This window comes from Aplysia californica, unplaced genomic scaffold (genome assembly GCF_000002075.1).
Source record: "Aplysia californica isolate F4 #8 unplaced genomic scaffold, AplCal3.0 scaffold00416, whole genome shotgun sequence".
Taxonomy (NCBI): domain Eukaryota; kingdom Metazoa; phylum Mollusca; class Gastropoda; order Aplysiida; family Aplysiidae; genus Aplysia; species Aplysia californica.
This window is the reverse complement of record NW_004797686.1, coordinates 348,156-372,450: the sequence shown is the minus strand read 5'-3', so window position 1 is coordinate 372,450 and position 24,295 is coordinate 348,156. Positions and strand designations below refer to the sequence as shown.

At 40.4% G+C, this 24,295-nt stretch overlaps 1 protein-coding gene across 3 annotated transcripts in view; it reads right to left on the bottom strand.

The window, feature by feature from the left end:
- Window positions 1-3,496: 3,496 nt before the first annotated feature.
- LOC101863364 overlaps window positions 3,497-24,295 on the bottom strand; it is a 38,661-nt gene continuing 17,862 nt past the window's right edge. For all 3 annotated transcript variants that reach the window (XM_035971314.1, XM_005104350.3, XM_035971315.1), the window contains 6 exons: window positions 20,457-20,560; window positions 18,399-18,504; window positions 14,560-15,014; window positions 13,486-13,785; window positions 9,278-9,428; window positions 3,497-4,866 (listed from right to left, as the gene is read on the bottom strand). In XM_035971314.1, the coding sequence (XP_035827207.1) occupies window positions 4,345-4,866; window positions 9,278-9,428; window positions 13,486-13,785; window positions 14,560-15,014; window positions 18,399-18,504; window positions 20,457-20,560 (1,638 nt within the window). In that variant the 3' untranslated portion in view covers window positions 3,497-4,344. The remainder of the gene's footprint in view (window positions 4,867-9,277; window positions 9,429-13,485; window positions 13,786-14,559; window positions 15,015-18,398; window positions 18,505-20,456; window positions 20,561-24,295) is intronic.

The window sequence follows — 24,295 nt, the reverse complement described above, 5'->3', positions numbered from 1 at the left end:
CGCAGGCTTACAATCACATGCATAATATAAATGAGCAGCAATATAAACAATAATAATCTTAAGCTAGATACTCAATGTTATTCTGATGCATGCTCTAAGGTCGTATGAATACTTATACAAGATGGTTAAGATGGAAGAATTTAGAAAGATGATGGTAAAAATGACCTTCTGTATCTTCTTTGTTACAGATCAGAAGCCTAGGTCTTTTACTTCTGACTGATGTTTTTATTTGAGGGAACAAGGGATGTTTGCTGTCTAAAAAGATGGAATTAATTTTTTAGTGCAAGCTGTTATGTACAATTCATCCAAATAGGGAAATGTAGATGTTGAAATTTTACATGCTTTTCGCATTAGTTGATTTGATTTTTCTTTATCTTGTTGTCTTGTGTTCCCGGCCCATGCTGTTGTCTAATATACCCCTGGAAAAGTATTCCTTTCAGAGCTCAGTGCTCATAACTGGAAAGCAATTATTTTTTTTTTTTAATGAAACCAACATCCTGTGAGCAATAACTCATGAGTAACTAGCAACAAAAGGCAAATACAGGACAAAAGAACATAAGTCTCTCTAGTTGTGGCAGACAAACTAATACACCATCACCACCACACTCCACCACCACCCCCACCCTTCCACCACAACCCCATTCCCCCCAATGTGTTCTCTTATTACACTTCATTCAGGCTGGACCAAGCTTACCTGCACAATGGGTATATATCTAGATAAGTATGTGAAATAGGAAAATGTGTACCATAAGAGATAAAAGTCCACAGATGTATTATTAGTACTGCTAGTAGGACAAGTTGTTAGTCCATTCTCGTACAGGAACAATCGATTTAGAAATAGAGTCTAACCTCGTTGTACCGCCCCCTATTGTACCACCAGCCCTGCTTACCACAAGGTTTTGCTAATGTGCAAAAAGAGCCTACTCTGTAAACATAGTACTTGCGCCGTTACACCGCCATCCGCCAACTGTCTCAGGTGTAAGGCTGTAAATTTACCCCGTTGTACCACAAGCAAACTGGTTGTTAGAAGTACATAGTACATACTAGGCTACACATGGCGCACGGCACATCCACTTGGTGGTTGCTTGACATTCTTTAACACACAAATCCCAACGAGCTAGGCCTTGGTCTAGATCAAATGTTTTTCACAGATTTGCTCCCTCCTCACCCATCCCACCTCCCCACTCTTGTCTTGTAGATTTCAGGCAATATGGATAGATCTACAGTAATGTAGTGTTTCACAAGCGAACACAATAGAATGTGTAAAGTAGAAGAGTAGCCTAAAATTAAAATCAAGCATACCTTTGTAATTTAGCATCAACCCCACCCCACCCCACCCCCCCCCCCTCCCCCGTGAATCAGACTAAAAATTTGATGTGCTAATTATGGAAATGATTTCATTTTTAGGCCTTGATCAATATTTTTGTTCAAAATTGGAATTGAATTTTTAAGTTGCCTGGTGAAATTTAAAAGAAACCTTGCCCCCTCAGCCCCCCCTCAGTAAAATATCTGGCACCACCAGATATCAGCCCAAAAACTTACACTTACAGGCTGGCGAATGCCAGTGGGGCTTCTATTTAGTGAGGACTCACGCTCAAGTCTACATGACAGATCGAAGGGAGATAACTCATTACTTCATCTCGTGATTGGTAAACAAGTTTCCTTGACGTTGGGCAGTCGCTACTACATGTATTGAATTGAGGAGATGAAAACCTCATTGTACCGCCAGCCCTGCTGTACCACCAACTTCATGCTCGTCCCAAGGTAGGCGGTATAACCGGGTTTGACTGTATCTTAAAGGTATCGGCCTTTTTGGGTAATATCTCAAGGACCATTCCACATAACCAGGCATTTAGTAACACAGACCTATCATCCCCAACACCGTTCGCAGCCCAAGAATAGAATTTATGACAATGATGTTTCCCCACTTTGACTTTGGTGGACAATCCGTGCCCTGTTCACGAAAATCCAGGTTCCCTGTAAAGACATTACATTTGAATACAGCATAGGAGAAGATAGAGGTCTCCAGACAGTGGAATCCTGTTATAACGCGAGGGAGGGGACTGGTGCGAAAAGTGCATTATATCAGGATTCTCGTTATAAGGGATCCAGTAATAAATTCAAAGGAAAAATCTGTTTATTTCCCCTCATGATGATATTGTTCAACATGACGTCTTGGTCTTACTTGATCAAAAATCGAATAAGGTTTCTTTCTCTAGCGCTAGCGATGTTGACAGCATGGCTTTGGTGGTCAGAAAGAAAGGGCTCTAGGCTAATTCGCCCGCTGTGTTGTTCCCCACCCCACCACACCCTGTGGTGCGTTCCGTCTGCTTGCGCGGGTCACACATTCGCTCCATCCATCACAGCATTGTGACCTCTCCATCCTCGCATCGGAGAAGTGAAAGGCATGGTAGTGGTAGGCCTGGATAATAATAGCCTGGCCTATCACGCGATGCGTTCTGCTTGTCTGCGCATACCACACCCTCCCCACTCTTTCGCTACGGCCTTCATTGTTGGCACACGTGGGCTCTCCCATTCTTTGTTTCGCTCAAGGAGTTGTTAGGTCCTTGGTTTTGCTAGATCACCAACAAATTTCTCATCTGGCGAGGTTTTATATATGTATAACTGGCCTATGCGCTGTGCACAGCAGCAGCAATATTCCACTATAACCGACTCACGTGTTTGTCTGATTGCACAAAAGCAGTACTTTATTTTCAAAGATAAAGAAGGGAAAAAAACAGGGTTTTAGAATAGTGTCTTCATAACAAACTTCTCCTTATTTCAGGACTCCAATATAAGTGGACTCCACTATATCATATTTTCAAAATAATACGTGTTTGCTGGTTTCTTTGTTTGCTTAAATAAAGAGAAACATATCAACACAATAACAGTCATTCAGAGCTGTGAAAAAGCATGAAAGACAGAAGCAAGGGAGAGAAGAAAAAAAAGGGACCTACCAGCAGCATATATATATATATATAATATGATTTAGAAAAACAAATTTTCACATTTTGGACTTAACCATACAAGGTTTTGTAAATTATCTGTATGAATAGAAAGTATACAGTGGGTGTCGTATTCAACGAGGTCACATTCAACGAGAAGTCGGCTCCAACGAGGCAATCCTTAATCCCTGAATTTTTCCTCTATATCTCTTTGTAAATGTACGTCAGCTCCAACAAGGTTGCAAACAGACCGAGGTCGCTTTCAACGAGGTCGCGATAACCAAATAAAAGCAATTAACGGCCCCAAAAGCGAAGAATTTTTCTCCTTTTTCTCTATCTCAGGCAAAGCACAAGGCCCATCCTCGATTCCTAACACATCTTATTGCTAGATCTAGTGTGCCTCCTAATATGGGCCCCAAAGCCAAGAGGATGGGCGAGAGTTAGCCTACGGTAGGGATGGGAGGGGGTGGGAGGGAACTCGATGCGGGCTGTGTAAAACTGGGTGAACTCTGGATGGGAAGGTACAGATCGATCGAGATCTTTTTTTTTTCTTGATTTTCTTTTCGTCCCCTGATCAGAAAATCCAAGCTCCCGCCTTTACTTTATGTTGATCTAGGTCTAGATGTGAGTATGTTTCCACACTAGAAGTGTTCCAGACAAAAAATATTTAAAAGTGCGGAAATGACAGTTAAAACACAGCTCAAACACACGTACACTGATGCTGCTTGAGATTTTCGTCATCAGGGGGAACAACTGTTTTAATTATTGGCATTGATACATCATGTAATATAATAGCTTGTCTCCTTTCTTTTCTTGAGCCTTTGTCATGTTCAACGAGAGGTCGGATCCAAAGAGGACAACAAGCCGGTCCCGGCAACCTCGTTACATGCGACACCCACTGTATTAACAAATATTCTTCGGTCTACCCAAAAAAAAATCGGGAAGATTGACAAAATGACTCAGTTGAGAAACACTAAACATTGCAGGGACTACAAATTGAATCCTGTAGGGCTGACACTACTTACTATGGCAACCTGAACTCCAACCAACTTTTACAGTTCTGTAACTTGTTAATATAGCTTTGAATCTGCTTATAAATTTAGCCTCAAGACCGTTACATTTGAAAGTCAGGATGTATGTGTGTACAGGTCTAAAGCTGCCACATAAATTTCACCCCTGTCATTGACACACAAATTCCTCAGGCTCTAACTGAAAGCCATATATAAATCATTCTCAGCTGGTCAAGAAACTCTTCACATTAAAAAAAAAGACTAAGCTTATGAACATATGGATGAATGGGAAAAGTAAACTATCGTTTTAGGTTCATAAATGATTGTTAAGAGGATATTGTACATGAGAAACATTCAAATGACGCTATATGAACTCGAGCCTGACAAGATCAACTTGTGTTGGTAAAAATAGGATGTATAAAAAATTTCTGAGATGCTCCCATGAACTCTGGGGAAGGTTTCCAAACAAAACTATTAAGCACAGAGTGTCCCAGAAGATTTTGAGAGTTGCTTGCCTCATCCACAATATATATGAGGAAATAATCTACAGGTCCACTCGGCATCTCCCACTGTAAAAAGCACAGAGTATAAGGTTCTATATCCTTGGATTCAGGTTCTGTAAGATCAATACTTTGCTCTGATAAAACCACTGAGCTGGTGGTAACATCTGCCAGGTAAGCAGGCAGGATCACTCTTGAAGAGACAATAGCATCAGAATCCAGTTCCAAGCTTGCCCCTTCAGCAGGTCTGTGTACTTTGGAAACACCATCTACAGGACTGGAACTAGGGTGGCACACAAGGTCACTTATTTTGGCAGAGCACAACTTGTGATTCACTTTGGCTTTCACTAGAGCAGCCCTAGTAATTTTGGGATCATCTTCTCTGCTTTCCTTAGAGATGTCAACTGAAACCTGTGTAAGATTTAAGTAAAAAAAGTCAGTCATAAAAATGTTTAAAAATTGATACGTAAATATATCATAACAAAGATTCAGAGCTAGACACGCAGGCATATAGACAGGATGGCAGAAAGGCAGAGACATTCACAAAAAAGCAGGAAGACTGCCTGACTGAGACTGAGAGGTAAACAGACAAGTAGACGTTTTTGCAGCTATCATGAACCCAATAGGTTGTCATCACCTATTTTGAGGGGTCTACTCAAGTTTAGTTTAGAACTGCCCATCCATCTTTGGTCTGTATCTGGCACCAAGCTCCCACCTGCGACTCCTAGAAGCTGTTTATATGCTACTGCTGCCACATCCTCGGCAATGGCTCCAGCATGCCAAACCAACCGGGTAGCTGTCAGGTCTAAAGCCCTCTTTGAAAGGGATAATACCTCAACCCAGCATGTATTTGTAAAGACTTCAGAGGGTGGAGTTGCCACAGTGCAACGGTTTCTCCACCTTAAACAAAATCACACACAGGTTATCTTGTGCAAATGCATAGGAGCGGCAAAAAGCCTCTATCTCTACCTCAGCAGCAACCACCTTTACGTGCTCCCAAAGCCCACAAGTGTTTGCCTCATGAATTTGACTTGTCAACAACACTCAAGTCTATAACAATAAAAAGAAAAAGACTACATGAATGACTAAAAGGTAAAGGCCTTTGAGTAGATGCAAAAAACAGACACGGCAGATAAACATAGTAGTAGAGCATTTAGTGCAGTCCCTCTCCAGATTAACTGTGACATGAAAATTCATGACTGGAACAAGACATAACACAGTGGAAACCATATATAACAGGCCCGGTAACAACAGGGATCCGGTAATAACAGGGATTTTTGAAATCCCCGTTTTTTCCTACTCTTTGTCTCTATTAAAAGTTATTGGCAATAACAGGGCCTCATCGGAGCCCAATCGGTTATAGCCAGGGACAAAGGCTCATTATCATTAACAAAGTGTAAAAAGTAAGAGAGAGAGAGAGAGACAGAGAGAGACAGAGAGAGACAGAGAGAGAGAGACAGAGTAATGCAGTGATGGAGCAAGCCCTTTTATATCAGGTTTCCACAGTATTTTGCTGCGTGTTCAAATTTCTATTAACCATCTGAAGTGTGCCACCCACGTTATATATATTGTTATTTTCACCTGCATTACATTTTTTAAAAAATGTTTTACTTTATTCCCATAACCTTTCACTTATCGTCAATTCTACTCATGTTACCTAACTTTTGTTACTCTTCTTTTGAGTGCCATTAGGTAAAAGCAATTTAGAAATAAAAATTCCAAACCTTGGTGGGCATCACTTGCAATCATCAAAAACCTCATATCTCAAGAAATACATGTACACAATAAAAATAAAAGTACTCAAGAATGTTTCACTTTTTTACAAACTGTCCAGTCAAGCACATGAGCCCTAAACCCTTAGGCCGGTCCTAGAGTGGCTCTGTAGGGTTGACCTGTAGCTCGCCTAGCGCGTGCAGTGCAAATGAATACTATAGTGGAATCCACTTAGCTCTATAACGATTCCTGAAATATCGAGAAGTCTGTTCTAAAGACACTTTTCTAAAACCCTGTTTTTTTTCCTTCTTTATCTTTGTAAATAAAATACTAACATAACGCAATCAGACAAACATGTGAGTCGGTTATACCGGAATATAGCTGTTGCTGTGTACAGCGTATAGGCCATTTATTCATGTAAAACCTCGCCAGTTGAGAAACTTGTTGGTTATCTTGCGAAACAAAGAATGGGAGAGCCCACGAGTGCCAACAATGAAGGCCGGATTGAATGAGTGGGGAGAGTGTGGCATGATCAGACGAGCAGAACGCCTCGTCTGATAGGCCAGCCTAGTCTAGATTATCTAGGACTACCAAGCCTTTCATTTCTCCTTGCACGGGCAAGGTGAGGTATGTTCCCATTGTGCGCAAGCAGACGGAACGCACCACAGGGTGTGGCGGGGTGGGTGAAACAAGCAGATAATTTGAGAACGACAGATGTACGCCATTGGCCGATATTTATAGTAACAGCCATCTTGTTTGACGTCATTGAGGGATTCCCACTTAGTTGTCGTTAACGGTGGCAACATGACCGCAAAGCACTATAGCAGCATTTTTAAAGCCTGTAGCTTACAGTGGCGTGGTGGCGGAGTGGTTAGAGCGCTTGTCTCCAAAGCAGAAAGTCCAGGTTCGAGCCTCGGTTCAGCCACGGATTTTTTTTCCGCCCCCTCCTGCCCACACACCTGTAATGGGTATCTGACTTCAAGTTGGGTAGTATAAGATTTATTTTTTTATTTTTTTAAATATATAAAAGATAACTGCAAAATGACCAATTTTTTTGAGTTTTTTAAATCCATCAAAGTCACGACATCACATGCGTTTTCAGTTATCTTATATATTCTTTGAGAATTTTTTTTTTTCTTTTAAAAATTAGTCCCTCAATGACGTCAAACAAGATGGCTGTTACTATAAACATCTGTCGTTCTCAAGTTATCCGCATGTGAGGGACAACACAGCGGGCGAGCTAGCCTAGACAACTTTCTTTCTGATCGTCAACGCCGACCTGTCAATATCACTAGCGTTTGAGAAAGAAACCTGATTCGACTTTTGATCAAGTAAGACTTAAAGGTCATGTTGTACCAAATCATCATCAGGGGAGATTACAAAAAGAAATAAACCATCAACTCTTGGCCACAAATTCCCCCAAAAAGCACTTTATCATACATTAAAATTTCCAATCGAAAGGTTGACCTAGTTTGGACTGTCTGTTTACATTATATTATGACCTTTATTTTAACATGGATATGTGGACTGGAATAGAATCTAATCTAAAATTGAAGATCGGTTCTCGAGCCGCCGGGGGTGGCCTAGCGTACTGACAGCACTTTAGCCGCGCCGCCCCCAAGGCTTGGCGTAGCGAATGAGTTTTACAAACTTCGTTTTTGATTGACAATTTTAAATCTGAAGTCATGTCTCAAAGTCATCCGCTGCGTTATGCATCTGACGTCACAGCTGCTAGGCCTAGGCCTACACACTGCACGCTTCCCGGGGCCAGCAAAAAACCGTTGGTGTCGGCTCCTTCCCAGAGCCGGTACAGGAGGCCTGGTGCCAGCACTGACACCTCCGGTAGAACCGACACCTCCAGTACTGGGTACCGATACCTGCCCATCCCTAATGACCACCGGTCTACTAAAACATGTACCTAGTAATCATTAATTGAGTCTGCTCCATATGGAAGACCTTTGTCTCCTGAGAATTTTGGTACCCTTCTTTTACCTCTCTCAGTCCATTTTTAAGAAAATGGGAACCGTTTTAATATTTATCAAATATTGTGAAATTTGTTAACAGGCTGCAACCCCATGTTTGACAGATAATATAACTGTGCCAAGTGCACCAAACATCTACATATTAATAGGGGACAATCACAATAACATAAATATGGAGCCTAATTTTGTTCAAGACTGTGAGATCATTGAAAAATTGGTATTTTATTGTCTCAAACATGCAGATTTGTCGTTATTTCGATACGGCTCTATACTGAGTGCTCCCCAAGTTGGTTCATTACTTTCGGAGCTTCGCAGAAAGAAAGATGTAAAATAATTCCCAGCCAATGACTCTATCCAAACAGAAAAATAAACTGACCTTTCTATTGGTGCTGTTTTTGAGCCAGTATTATACATATTTCGTGTAAAAAACAAGCTTAAAAAATTTTCTGACGCCACTATTAAAGGCTTTCTATTTAAACTCCATAAGGCCAAAAATATACCACTGAAAACCCCATTCAAAGTTCTACTGTTCTCCACCAAAGAAAAGATGGTATTTGATCATCAATCTTTCCACGAAGCACTCAAATGCAACTTTATGAACTGGTTGACCTCGCATCCCAACCGCGAGAGGCTTTGCCTTCCACGATTCTCCACTTCCGAATATACAAACAACTTACACCACTGTGACAAAGAAAAGCTGAACTTTTTCATGGCGTACATTATTTTGTGTTTTATAGCAACAGAGCAAAGAAACAGCAACCTGAATTATCCTGATTTTTCTGAAACCGTGCACTAAACAGGCAGCAAATTGGCTTATAACAAGCCAATTTGCTGCCTTTTTATATGTCTTGTTTACGCTAGCTAGTATTTAGTGTTTCAAACATCACATCAGCAAATAGAAGTATAAAAAAATGGATGCTAGCATGCTCTTCACTTCTATACAGTGTCAGGACTCAGTGTTTCCAGTTGAAGAGAATAGCAAGAGGTTGCAAAGTGCACTGGAAGTTAACCTAATAAGCAGTGATTGTATTGTTGACAAAGAAGGTGGACAGGAAAGGGTTTATACAACACAATGGCAATCCATACAGTATTACATTTTGAAGTTAAAACTAAGTATTACAACAAACCTGAATCTGCCCAAGCTGAACTACTCTAGTAGGATGTCTGCATGTCGCACGGTTTTCACACAGGAACGGAACCATAAGAAACCCAATGGTCATTTCAGTAAAGACCAGAACACCGCTCATTCTCAGCAAGTCCAAGTCCAGTGAAAAAGCACTGAAAAGTTAAGAGAAAGAGACATGATAATATAATCACTGCCTGATTCTAAATGGTTAACTCAGTTTCTGTACATTTTACAGGAGAGTGGAAAAAACTAAAAAGCAAGGCAATTATGGAGTCTACATGTTTCAGCTGTTTAGAATACGTAATGTTGTAGTTGTAGTAGTTGTAGCAACTCTTTGGATAAAAGTAAATCTGGCTGAGGGTTGTAGAGTGCACTTTTGGAACTAGCTGTTTAGAATCCTGCAGTGGCAATATGCAAAGCACTTTTTATAATATACTGCCAGTAATTATTTCACTTTAGCTGAAGCAGTCAAATGTGTGACCCTGTGCAAAGTATCAGAAATGAAAAAGTGGGGTTTTTTTTCAAGAAAACCACTCATGTTTCACATTACATATATTAATATTATGCAGTGGTCTCCGTTAAAGAACCTGGTTATCGGAAAGCAGAAAGGGTTCTTAGACAGACCAGATTCTAATATTTCAAGAGGCACTTGTTCATTTCCTTCCTTTTTTCTATGATGAAATAATGACCTGTAGGCAATATTGACACCCAAGACATGATAGAACGGTCTGCTTCAACAAAAAATATCAAATAAGCATGTGCACATGTCTGAGTGATGATCAGTGATGTGCGTTGTTTTGGGTGCTGAGTGAGAATGAGAAGCTTCAGAGTTAATTTTTACAACTGAACGTTGTCATTACCATATTATATGATATAATATGAAGAGCACAAGGGAAAAACCAGCGATGTCAGGCTTTAGCAATTTCGAGATCATTGAAAAACAAACTTTAAAGACTTTTATAACTCTTTTTCTGCTACAATGATCTCTCCACTGTTTACACTAACTTCAAGTATAACCATTTATGTTGACAATGAGAAATTTTCACTGTCCTCGTGTTACGGGTGTTTCGGTGAGAGCAAAATAATAAAATTATGTAGCAAACTGATAGCGCTGGTTTTTCACTTGTAAGCTGTTGGCAAAGTCTCTATCTTCTAGGAAGTCAATGAATCGTGAGCTACTTTACTCATTTGTGAATACAAACAAGACTAAATGATTCAAACAAGAGTATTGCACATCTTTTTGAAATATTTACTGTTTGTTTCTATTTTATTTAATATTCATTTTTGGATGACAACTCTAAGTCATCTGACTCTTGTGTGGCACTTGGTCCTCCAGCATGGGGTAATCTAAGAAAAGCTGTGGGGCCAGAACACCTTCAAGACCTTCATGTCAGCATATTTGGCAGCTTTGATGGTTAGTGAGCTCTTATAGAGGGTTTTCAGGGGCTGGAGTCTTGCAGCGCTCTTCTTTTCCACCGGTTCCATAAGCGGTGTCAAACGGACCATTCTAGCTCTCTCTATACTGCATTAGTTGTGGATGGGCCTGTGAATTGCAGATTTCAAGCAGAGGTCAAGTGGGTATAAGTTTTAAGGCAGGAGACATGGTAGTACGGTTTAAGATTTTCTGACACATTCTGGAATACGGCTTGTGTCATCCCCACTATCTGGATCGGAGAGGGTTTCCGAAGGGCTGTCTTGAATTGCTCCGCCCAACTTGCTGGCATATCTACAGTGACCTTCTCATTCTCCACTGCCATGTCTCTGTCACATTCTAAGTAGCTGTGGCCTTCATATATATACTCCAACCTGCCCTCGTGACCACCTGTCCACGACAGCCACCTGTTCAAATGACCATTCTCCCTCTTGCATTTTTTCCATAAATGGCACTGCCAAAGATGACAACCACAACCTGTCCAATCAGCTGCAACCACTCTATTTTATCAACCTTGAGACGACTATGTAAATCTCTCATCACTCAACACGTTGCCATTAGTTGTCAGCGTTCGTTTATATCCATGCACTTTCGACTTTTCCACCCCTTCCCCCTCCCCAGGCAATTCTTTCACCTCACCAGCTCTAATGCCGATAGTATCAGTATGCGAGCGCAACGCTCAAACCCTAACGTCAACAGTATCGGTATGGAAAATTTCGCTCTCATGACCGAAAACACTACTTTTGTGTGAAGCAGACTATAGCCTTATTGGAAGAGTAACCATTTTTCATTTGAAACAGACTATGACCAGAAGAGCAACCCAAATTTAGAACAAAGAAAGCTATATTCGTGAACCACGTGAGGGGGAGCGAAACTTGAACACACTTCCTTTCTTCACTTTTTGTATATAATAATTAGAGGAAAATATTATAACTGACTGAAATACTGAAGTCAAACAAAAAATTAATCCTGCTTTGAGTGTTCGGAAGGGCCTAGAACAAGAATTTCGACTATCAAGAACCAGTCTGGGTGTCATGATTCACATCATGAACTGACAGACTAAAATTATAGCTCAAACTCAGAGAAGAGCAATAACTTGAATGGCTCAAGTAGACCCATGCACTGCGAGAGTTGTAGGCCTAACAACTGTGGGAGGGCATGAAAATCTGCGAGTCTTGACCAGAAAACTACAACATATACTGTAGGTATAATTTACTATCACCCATCCAATGAAACGCGAACACTTTATTTCAATAACACAGACTTGCAAAGTATGAAGGGTTCCGATTCCGCACACGGTCTGCACCAACGTGCGCTTTGCAGAGAGCTCTAATCAAAATTCTGAAATTTGTTTCCAAGTTTTTGTCCTCTGGTGCTGCCTTAAACTCCCCCCGATAGCATCTTAAAAAAAAAAAAATCAATAATCCCCTCCCCTATTCCGTAGTCCAATACTTTGCAACACTGTTACTCCCACCAAAGATGGTCTTTGCTCACACAATGCCGCATTTATGTATGACGCGAATGCACGCAGGTTCACTGACCGGTCACGATGGCGAGCCCGACAATCTAAAAATCGGACGACGCTTGTATTTTCTTTTCTTTTTTTCCCACAAGTGACAGCACAGAGAAGAGTCCAAGTATTGATTAAATGTTATTTGCACAGCAACACAGTGTTTACACTGCACAACCTGCATGTCACAAATGTAGCATTTTCATACTACCACTGGCAAACTTCTCTGTGGTAACGAAAGCGAAAGTAGATCTTGATTTTCCCGATCGAGCCTCTGTGTCACATACCCTTCCACCAGGCGCCTTAGCCGCCTATTCGCGTGATAGTGAAACGTACTCTCGGATGGGGGGGAAAGCTGAACGAATATAATATCACAATCGCGACCGGAAAAAATGAACTTACTGACCTTAACGGATTTGGTTTTCAAATATTCCAGTTCCGCGATACTGATACTATTTTGACAAAAGATGGGACTTGAGACAATTAGGTCTACTCGCCCAAGCTGAATCTCGTATTTATCGCATTGCAGGATGCGCATTTTTTCATGAAAAGTCGTATTCGCGTATTTTAGGAAAACAATTGTACTAAAATACGTTAAATCGTACTGGTTGGTATCTCTGGTAAGGTTATTTAAGAAGCAGGACCTCTTGATTAAATTGCCATCTCTGACATGATCGAGCCAAATCGGAAAATTTGTGTAAAGTGCCTTGCTCAAGGTCACAACAGCACACCAAGCTAAGCCTCAAAACTCTGTATCTACTATTTCACAATTACAAGTCTGATAGCCTAACTACTAGAGAACTGAAATTACGTCAACATTCATCATTTTTTAAATCTGGTTGTGTTCAAAATCTCTCACTGTTGATCACAAGAATGAAAAACCTACAAACATTCTGATCTTACTTTGTGTTAGATTTTGAACATTACTGACCCTTGCAAGTGCTGTTTCCATTGGGAAAAAAAAAAGACAAATGCGTCCATGTTACCAGCTGGTCATAACATGATGAGCAAGTCACTACTACAAACAGTTTTAAAATTGATCGACTTTACAGTGAAAGTGTTGTACAACTATATAACAGTGCTGTTTACCAAGGGTGACGAGAAACAGACGTTCCACAGACATGTTCACCCTTAGGGAATGACTCATATATTTATAGAGAGAGAGAGGAATGTATAATACTGAAATATTAGTACATATGACTGTGCAAAAGTGTTGCAACACACAGATAGCAAAACATTATATTTTGACAATAAGACAGAAAGCTACCTTTGCTTCCAACCACAAGCTGCAGCCTCAGTTACACAAGTTACATAATGGAATTCCGTTCCCGACTCTACGCCAGCATCTCCGGAAATCATGCCGGAAATCATGCCTCGTGCTAAACGTTGTTGTACAGATGATGACAGTAACTGTTCTGTACAAACAACGACCCTCTTGGCATTGCCATCTTTTGAATTTTCAGAAACAACAAATCCAAAAGGAAGTTCAGCACCACTTGGGACTTTCCATATCACAGAGAACATCAAACTTTTGCAGGTTGCAGCCTCTACATGTAGTTTAAACAATCTGTGAAAAAACAACAAGACAGTAAACAAAAAAATTATGAAAAGACTATGAATTACAATAAAACACTTATCATCCCCACAACACCTGAACTATTGCAAGAAGAATGTAATCCACATTATATCCAATTTCTTATTAAAGAACTCAATCTTTTGCAAAAATAATTTTGGGAACACATACATATTAGTCCATCAAATTTGTCTAAAAGCAAAACTAAAGAGATAATATCTTGTCATTGTGTGAAGACCATAATTCTAAAGTGGCCAATTATAAAAGTCAAACAACATAAAAAATATATTAGCCATTACAGCTCTTCCCTTATCAAAGCCGCAACTTCAAAAGCACACTGAAAGTCAGATGACATTGCATGCTCCAATACACAAAATAAAATAAGTAAATACAGCAATTCCCCTCAAATTATAATACACCATTTTGAAATACAGCATGCACTGTGGCCAGAACAGGTTACAAACTAGGCCCAAAATGATGGTACAGCACTTGTTCTGATGTCTTTATACAAGGTTCAAAACTGCAGTTTTATACTGTTCAACCCCTTCACTGCTACGCTTAAAAATCAGGCCGTTTCACAGCATGATAGTAAAAGCTTAACTGAGGAAGGGTGAACGTTAAAAAAGACTGATGCCTCTGAAACACCTCGCAAGAAGGTTAGGGGTTCTAAAAATCATAACACTTCGCCCAACAAAAAACAAACATTAAAGCAACTCTCAAATTCACATACTTCCATTTCACTTCAAACATAGTAATAAAGAACCCTACCGGAAAACAACAGCCTGTGCACCAGTATCAGCTACATTTGAAATTGACAACCGCAGACAAGATCCTCCCTGATATGCATCTGACAGGTCAACCTCCATTTTTGGCTGGTTGGGGTGCCATACTTCAGAAGATACTTCACAAGAAAATTTTTCCACCGCTGTCCCCTCATCTACTGTGTCTTTTACAGCTGCACTCTGTGCTGTAGACATGCTCTCTGCTTCATCTGTACTGCATCTTTTCGTAGCTTCTGGTCCAGTGGCATTTTGGTCTGGCTCTCCCCTCTCAAAGTCATCGGTTCCACTTTCCACTTTTCCATCTTTGCTTTCTGCTGTCTTATTTTTGCTTGTCTGTGCCACGGGAACTTTAGTGATAGTATACCTAACAAACTGGCTGTGAGTAAAATTGGGCTGAACCTGCTGCAGACTCAAGTCCTGCCATGGAAAACTGTCAATAACCTGTAACATAATAAGGAAAATCACCATTAATTGAGGGCAACTGCAATAACTGTTGAGTTCTATCTAGTAAACAAAAATCACTTAAACTCAAGGCCTCTGTCCATATTTGCTTTATATGTGAGGCATCGCGGTGTAATCAGGTGCTCATCAAACTAAGGAAATCTAAGTAATCAGCATTTTTCCTCCAGTTTGGCAATTTTTATCGATTTTTTGTTTTTTAGTTCAACTCATTTTATGTCCATTTAAAATACATATATATATGAACAGATTTTACTGAAAAAAATTGATTAAAGCAACAAAAAATTAAGTTTTCAGTTTCCAAGGACTCTCAATCTATGGCAATCATGAAATTTTGGCGGCCATTTTCTTGCTAATTTTACCTCTGCAACAAGGCGATCCCCACCTCCATCAATTGCAAATATCTCGACTTCCAGTCAGGATAGACTGGTATTTTTTTTTTCATCGAAAGCAAGACAAACTGACAAGCTTTCAGATGATACCAATAACTCCACATGCCCAAAACCTGAGGAGTGCCTGATTCCACTGTGTCGTGCACGGCGTACAAAGACCCCTCTTTTAGTTGGCTCGGCGATGGAATGACCGGGTCACGGCGGGGCGGTCACCCAGAGGTCACTAACCCGACTTCCCGCTACCTGCCGCGGTAGCAGGAGAAATGAATTTTTCAACACATGTTTTATCGTCCTACACAAACAAAAAATATCATTTGTGAACACAAGTTTGTTCTTTAGAGAAAGCAACTAAACTTCTTTTTGGTACGAAATAGCAATACCATGGCTGCTCACGTTATGGAGTTAGATGCTCTTAAAATGTATTTCTATTTATAGTTAGTCAAAACAAACATATAGGGTGTCTAATAACTTATAAGCCTAATATTAAATTACAAAACTGCTACGTATAAGAGGAAAATGTGTTTAAAAATTGACTCACTCAAAATTTTGTTTCCAGGACGAACATGGAATGTGTCATGAGCATGATAGCTAAAACGCTTCCCTGCATTCATGACTTTTTGTATCCAATGGAATGTGTATGCTCCTGAATAATCATATACTGACGTATCTTCAATATACAGCACCGATTTCTTTTCACAAAATGAACATGTACGGAATAAAAGTATAAATACAATTTTTCTTTCTCAACATATCCAGCAGCACGCAATGAGGGTGCTATTTGCAGGAGATGCGACACAAAAATAAAACGCATTATGTCTATCTGGTTTGGGTATCTTCGTGCTCTGGTTTCCAGTTTTGAGATTGCTTGGTGGCTGCTTTCTGTGTCCTGTTCTCCCAAAAGTCAGAGAGCAAACATGTGTTGTTGTATGTGTGGAATACAGTGTTCCTATTATATGTGTTGCTTTGGGATAACTTTGCTGGGAAATAGCGTCTGAATGCAGACATGTAATTGTCGATTGCTACGAGGATTTCTGGAAGTGAAAATTGTTTGACTGGTTTGAGATGTGATATTGCAATGTGAACATGGCTAAATCTTTCATTGAGAAGATTGAATATTGCTTCTAGTCCACTTGCTTCCTCAATTTTTGCAGTTTCGCGGGAGTATTTTCTTGTTTCTGTACACATTGTGTTTGCTAGTTCCTTGTAGACATGGGGATGGAGGTATGCTTGAGGTGTGTTGCGATGTTTGCTTGAAATGGATTTTTGTATGCAGCCACCCAAGCGATGCCGACAAATAGAGCAGGAATTCACATTTATATTGTCAAACGCACACCAAATGTTCCTACTAGCGTCAACAGCTTTTTTGCGGCATGAATAGACGTGACGTAACACCACATCTCCTTTTGATATTTGAAATCGCGGTAAAAGACTTGACATAAATGTTAGCGGAATACGACTGTTCATCTTCGCCCCTCACATCAATCCCATAAATCAAGAGGATATCTCCTGACATTGTCTTACATAATCGGGACTTTCTGTCATTTTTTGGTGTGACAGTTAAATTTAAACGCCAACACACCTGACAAAGTTAATTCAGAGACTCTCCATGCCTTTCATATGTGTGACCGACCCATTGCAGTTTAACAATTTTTGCTTAGGAACACAATTCACTAACTGATTGCCAGTCACTGCATAGTGCTGGAAAAACAAAATTCACATCATTAGAAAATATGATTTGATGGCTATCACACCGCGCAAACAGAAATAAACACCAATGTTTCATTTTGGAATGACTTGTAATTAAATTTGAAGAGATCACATAATTAACAGCATTTCCGATCACTTACCACTCACAATTTAAAACTGTTATTATTCCCAAATGAATCAATGAAAACTGTTGAAACTTTCACAAGATACCAAGAAGACGTAGACGAAGCGAAATTGGTGAAGAAATAGATTCTAGGGGTAGATTGAGCATCATTTTACGGCTCATGAAATAAGGGGAAGAAACACGTTCTGATAAGGACAAGATAGGATAGCGTTGTGCACGAGTTTACCCCTGTCAATCCCCGAACCTGATGCGTGAAATTGCAGCTTACCTGCCGGTGATTTATGACCTACCGCGGGGGGCCCGGACAAACTAAAAGATCGCTGAGATGGAAAGTCGGACGCCGTGCACGACACATATACATATGCATGAACCTTGAGCCAGATGAGAAATATCACAAATTCAGCTGAAAATTTAGTTTCTCAGATCTTTTTATATTACAATATTAAAATCTCTGTACAACTTTCCTCATTTGAAAACATGTATACTGAAATGAAAGTGACACTATTGCATTCTTGTAATTTACAAAACTATCAAAGTACTATCCTGGTTTTGAACAGGTTTATTTAAGAGTTTTACAGCACTCGCAACTACATAAGGTCAAATGAGTAGTTTTAAGAAATCACAAGCATTATACAAAAGCATGCTTATGGTACTTTCCATGTGATCACCACAAATTTGTTTTTTCAGCTACTACATCTTGGACTGTCTCTGACCAGCAAGCTATCTTCTTGTACATCTTGCATTATGAATAGGAGACACGTATACAATGTATGCATTCATGGACAGATGGAAATAGCTTTTCCAAATTACATATATATACAAACAACAGGGTAAAAACTAACTAACATTGTCACAAAATCAACTCCTCTTCCACCAGTTGAGATATAACAATAGCCATGTAACTGGAAGAAATAGGTCATCTTTTTTCTCTTTTAAAACCATTGCTGGGGATGATTTGCGGGCGCTCTATAACAATCAGGAAGTCAGAATGTACTGTAGATTTCACATAAGTACTAAGAGATTACTTTGTGGCTGCTTTAACATATGCTAAAATTGGTCAAGAAATCAGTTACACTCTAAGACAAAAACTCCATCAAAATTCTTCCATCCTATAATGTCACATCTATGTTGTGCAACACCCACCTGGCCATTCAAGAAAAATTTGTTTCCATATCCTTGACAGAAAGAAGAAGAAAAGGGCACAGTTAGAGGCTTTGGGTCAAGATGTTTCCTCAACAGACCCCAAAACCTGTGAAAAATTAAAATGCTCATCAACAAAACACAATGTGCACATACAAAAAGACAGAGTTGGGGTACATGAAATTCTGTTTAACGTCTACAGATGTACTTGTTTATCTCTTCAATACTAGTATAGTACCTGCTATAAAACCTTAAGATAAGAGGAGCTTGCAAAGGAAAGTGAGGGTGAGAATGAGATGCAAATGATATGAATGGCAAAAAGCTAGGGAGAAAGTTAAGAGAAATATTGGAGCAAACCTTCCCCCAAAGTCCTGGAGATTTCACTCACATTTAGGTGAATTTGTCTGACAGAAAATTTCTGGTTCATTTTAACATTCATCCTCTCAGGCCTAGTTCTTTTTACATGAGAGAGGCCTAGCTCTCTATACTCAATAGAATGCAAGTTGAACAAAATGCCTCATGTGACATGCTGGCTCATCTGGCAAGTGGTCAGTCACACACAGGGTCAATATGATCGCAATATGTGTACCACTTTGACAATAAGCCCTGAAATGGTGGACGGCTCTCATGGTCTACAGGTTATGGTGTTCCCCTCTCATTCAGTAGGTCCCGGGTTCGAAATCTGATGGCGAATGAAATTTTTGTCCTCCAAATTTTCTCCTTTCACATCTTTTCCTGCTCTCTAACCACATTCTGTTGTCTGCTGTCATCTCCACTTTCTGCTCCCCTATCCCCCTCTCCTTTGCCCCCTTCTCTGAGCTCCTGACTTTTTCCGTAGCCAGTCTACTGCTACTCCTTGGCTCCTTCTTACTGCTGTCTTTCAGCCACACCCCTAATCTAATGGTAGTTAAGATCTAACATCTAACCTCGAATAAGGGCAAAAAATCTCACAGGTCCCGTGAGCAAATTGTGAATGTTAAAGATCCCTCGGTGGTCCTATAATTTATAAGAGTAGACTTCAACCGTCACACAAGTAAAATTCAAAATTAATTCCTACCAAAACTGAAAATGTTTAAGGCGTCCCATGTGCTCATATGACCTTATGCAGTTGTGAGTGCCGTAAAACACACACACAAAAAAAAAAGAAATGGTGGCACCTTTAGAATGTACAGGTACAGGTTCCAGAGCTCCCACTCCCCTAAGCCTTCCCATTATTGTCTTAGTCTGTTTGCCGCTATAGTCCTAATTGGGTTGGCCATGTGCAGAAGCTCATTAATTTCTTCTCTTCCGTTAGTGACTTTCCAGCGGGTAGTCCCCCATCGGTAAATTCAACCCTTCTGTCTCAAAATTGGAATACACAGGAATACACACATTCAAACTCAGGAATTGCAGTACTGGAGAAACTCAGCCAGTCCCAGGCCATCTGTACTACTGCTGTCACTTATTCTGTACCCCAGTCAACTCCTCTGGGATCCCCCTGTGCCCCTGGCTGAGTCACCCAATCCTCTCCTGAACTGTCTGGGGTCTTTAGCCTGTCTGTGGCAATTGGTGTACCCCCAGTACCTGCCTTTAACAACCTCTGATGGTTGTTTCTGGCTTCTCCTAGCCCTCACTAAATGTGAATTCCTTTTCTCTAGTCCAGAATGCCTTTGCTGGGTATCCTGTCACAAAATCTACCGTTTATAATCTATAACGGAGGGATTCCCAGCCATTTGAGCAGCCTCTGAGCTTCTGTCATGAGCTGTCCCTTTCAATATGGTCACTTACATAAAGTAACATCACCTGTCTTTTGAAGGATTGGACACACAATTTGGGTAAATTCTCTCTTCCATCAGGTATCAGCTATAAAATAAAAATCAATGGAAGAAGAGATAGTGCATTATATGTCTGAATTTAGCTGAGAGGCTTTCATTGGAAAAAAGTTATACCATCCTTCTGATAAGTCTCAGACTCAAGGAAAGCTACTTTCCCACATGAAGTATATGGCTAAAATATACATTATATTAGAATACAGAATACTTCAAACAAGTTAGAATACAGAATGCTTCAAACAAAACTTACATAATTTCATTAGAATCAAAACTCTCTGGTCCCAAATGTTCAAAGACCCAGCCTTGAGCGAAAATTGCACATGACAGGCCTTGAGACATGATCAGAGCAAGATCCTGCAAATAATAGAAGAGGGTCATATTATACTGTTCATCTGTGAGCCCTTCAAAGTTGGTGTTTACAGATAAATATCTATAACTTTGATACCTCGAAAAGTAACTTTATTGAAACAAAGCAAAATCAATCTAACAAACCCACAGAGTTCAGTAAAATCATTTTAGAATTTAAAATATTTTAAGTTTATGAATCTAAAAAAATGACCCCACAAAAATAATGAAATGTTCAATCAAACACTATTGTATTCAAATTGCCATCAGTAATGCTTATAATATCTATCTTTCATTTTATATTTGTTCCCCAAACTTCTAAATATCAACGTTCAATTACCAGTAGTGTTTTCAGCTTTCCAGCTTACACAATATTAACTGACTGTGCTGTATTAATAGGGTCGGAGAAATGTGCTAAGAGAGAGAGACTAATTCTAGCACTGATTCGCATTTGGTGCATTCATGGAGTGGGTTTGGTTGATGGACTCTACTTGTGGGCCCAGTCTCTACTGTTCATGTCTGCTTCTGTTTTCATGAGTCGTACAAGTCCCTTAACTTTAACCCTTCCCAGGGTTGTGGGGGCGCTGCATTGCTGATCAGAACAATGTACTAGCTGCCTCCACCTCTGACAGCCATGGCACTGGGTTTGGAGACATGAGTGTTGAGTTTATTGTCATACAGTAGAGGATAGACTGGCGGTGCCCATTCCAGTTCAGCCTTGACTTCTATGTATGTCACAGAGTTTTTCCTACTTCAGCCAGCCACATTCCGATTTCAAAGGTACTGTATGTTTTTTTAAACTGATTAGAGTATTTTCAGTTTTGGTAGAAACTGATTTAGATTTTTGAGCCAAAGCCTATTTTTATCAATATTAGGACAACCTAGGAGCAGCAGAGGAAAGAGTCACAAGAAAAGGAGAGAGGAGCCTAGCGGTTGGGGAGGGGGGGGGGGAATAGTTGAAAGTGGAGGGAGATGAAAGCAAATGACTGAAAAGGACTAGAGAACAGGGAAGGAAGAGAAAGAAGAAATTTTTCTAGCAGAATTTTTTTTCGTCCTTGTCAGGTTTCGAACCCGGTACAGTAGTCTCCGCCTAAGATCCCACCGCTTATGATCCCGTTGTTTTAGGAAAACAGAATTTTTACTATACAAAAGTCACCCCTAAGATCCCGCTCTGATGGTCTACATTCGGCTAAGATCCCGCATTTTAGATCATAATTTGCTAAACAAAAAAGCGGGAGGGCACAGCCGATCAACCAAGAGTGAAAAGTTGAGATCATTAAACTGTCCGTCGCGTCAAAGATCAACCACTATCGTGAATGTGATCACATACACGTTGTAAAACTCAATGAAGCGATACAATGTTTGCCCAAGACGGGATCACACCGGGGTGTGAACTGACCGACGCGTTTGTTTTCCCCACGCATCGCACTCACATCTGAGCTCGCCACCTAAACTTGCATCACTCGCTGGGTGGGTAGGGCCTACATGTTCTCTCCAGGCGGGATCACATCGAACCGTGAACTTGACCATTGCAGCAGTTGTCTGTACTCTCGAATTTGCGAGACAGACTGAATTTTAATTGGTGGATTCACAACGTAATGGTGTGTAACAACAAAGGCGATTTGGAGGGGGGGGGGGTGGACTCGGTCAGAGATGGAAAGCTATAAATTTTTGACAGGTAAAGAGGAGGGGCAACTGGATAAGCATAGATCTTGAGAGTCATGATAGGATTATAAGTGAAAATGGCACGCCTCATGCCACTATGCACCGTGATAGGTCATCAAGGTTAACCACTCTTTGCTCGTCATATGCCATAAACCCACCAAGGGGGCACGTCAGTTCATTGTAGAGAGGAGGGAGACCATTTTACCGATTGTGAGCCTTAACATGGGTCATCATAGATTCTTCCCTGGGTTCATCGGTTATGATCCCGGTTCACCTAAGATCCCGCATTTCCTTGCTCCCGAGCACCGGGATCTTAGGCGGAGACTACTGTACCTCATATGATCTTAGAGCATACATCAGAATACCATTGAGTTACAATCAGAATACTGAGTGTGTATCGAGCTTAACATTATTATTGTTTACATTACTGTGCATTTTATTTATATTATGCGTGTGACAGTGAGCTTGTTTGTGAGCGTAAGCATACTGCATGTGTGTGTATGTTTGTGTGTGTGTGTTTGTTTATGTGTGTGTGTGTGTGTGTGTGTGTGTGTGTGTGTGTGTGTGTGTGTGTGTGTGTGTGTGTGTGTGTGTGTGTGTGTGTGTGTGTGTAGGTAGCATAAAAATGGCCTCACGGGCACTCGAGGGCACTCACGGCCTTCCGACCGCATGGTATCGGTGAAATTGGGGTAATTCCGATCGCTGTTTCTTTGCTCTTTCACTATAAAACACCAAATGCCGTACACCTTGTAAAAGTTCAGCTTTTCCTTGTTGCAATGGTGTAAGTTGATTATATGTCCGATTATTAGGAGCTAGAGAATCGCTGAGGAAAGTGAAGCCCCTCACGGTCGGAATGCGTGGTCGGCCGGTTCAAAAATTGACACGCGTGCATTCAAATGCTTTGCGGAATGAGGGATGATTAAATACGGTCTTTTCATTGGTGGAGAACTGTAGAGCTTTGAACGGGTTTTCCCGTGGGATGCTTTTAGCCTTTGTCGTTTAAATAGAAAGCCTTTAAAAAATACCGTCAAAATTTTCAAAGATCATTTTTTACACGAAATATGTAAAATAACAGCCGAAAAAAGGTATCACTTTAAAGATCAGTCTATTTCCTATTAGAATAAAGTAAATTAGCTTGGAATTATTTTGCATCAATCCTTCCATGAGACTCGGAAAGCATGTGACCCCCCACTCGGGGAGCGCTCGGTACATTACAGTATAGAGACGACTTGCTCACCGCGGGGGGTGGTGCGGCGCCGGCCGGGTCAACACGCTGTGTTTTTGTCGAAATAACGACAGATCATCGTGTTTGAAGCGATAAAGTACTGATTTGTAATGATCTCACAGTCTTGAAAAAAATTAGGCTCAAATATATTTGTTATAGTAATTGTACTCTGTTAATGTGGAAATGTTTAGTGCACTTGGTACTCTTTTATTATCTGTCAAACATGGGGTTGCAGCCAGTGACTGACTTTAACAAATTTGATCAAATTCTAAACAACTACCATTTTCCTAAAACTTGACTAAGAGGTTAAAGAGTGGTACCAAAATGCTCAGTGGATATAGGCCTTTCAAATGGAACGGATAAATTTGGCATAAAGCTACTTTGAAAATTTAGTTTCTGGTACCTAGTGTGTATGTGTGTGTGAGTGTGTGTGGGTGTGTGTGTGTGCATGTGTGTGCGTGTGTGTTTGTGTGTACATGGTGAAACACCAAACCAATGTGCTAGGATCTGGACAATAAAGATGTACCTTATCTTATCTTATTGAAAGATTGAATGAAAGGCAAACACCAACATGTCCATACGCTTCTTTTCTGTAAATCTTAAAAATAGATGTACAAATAAATAATTGCCTATAGACCAATTCTTTCAGATTAACTTCTGCTTTCATGTACCAGATATTATCTTATTGCCAATAACAAAGCCCCTTTAGTTTGTACAAGTCAGCTGAAATAAAAAAGTGTGGACAATAGAGGGGGGAGGGAGAGGGGGAGGGGGAGAGTGAGAGAGAGAGAGAGAGAGAGACAAACAGACAGACAGACAGACAGACAGACAGACAGACAGACAGTCAGACAAAC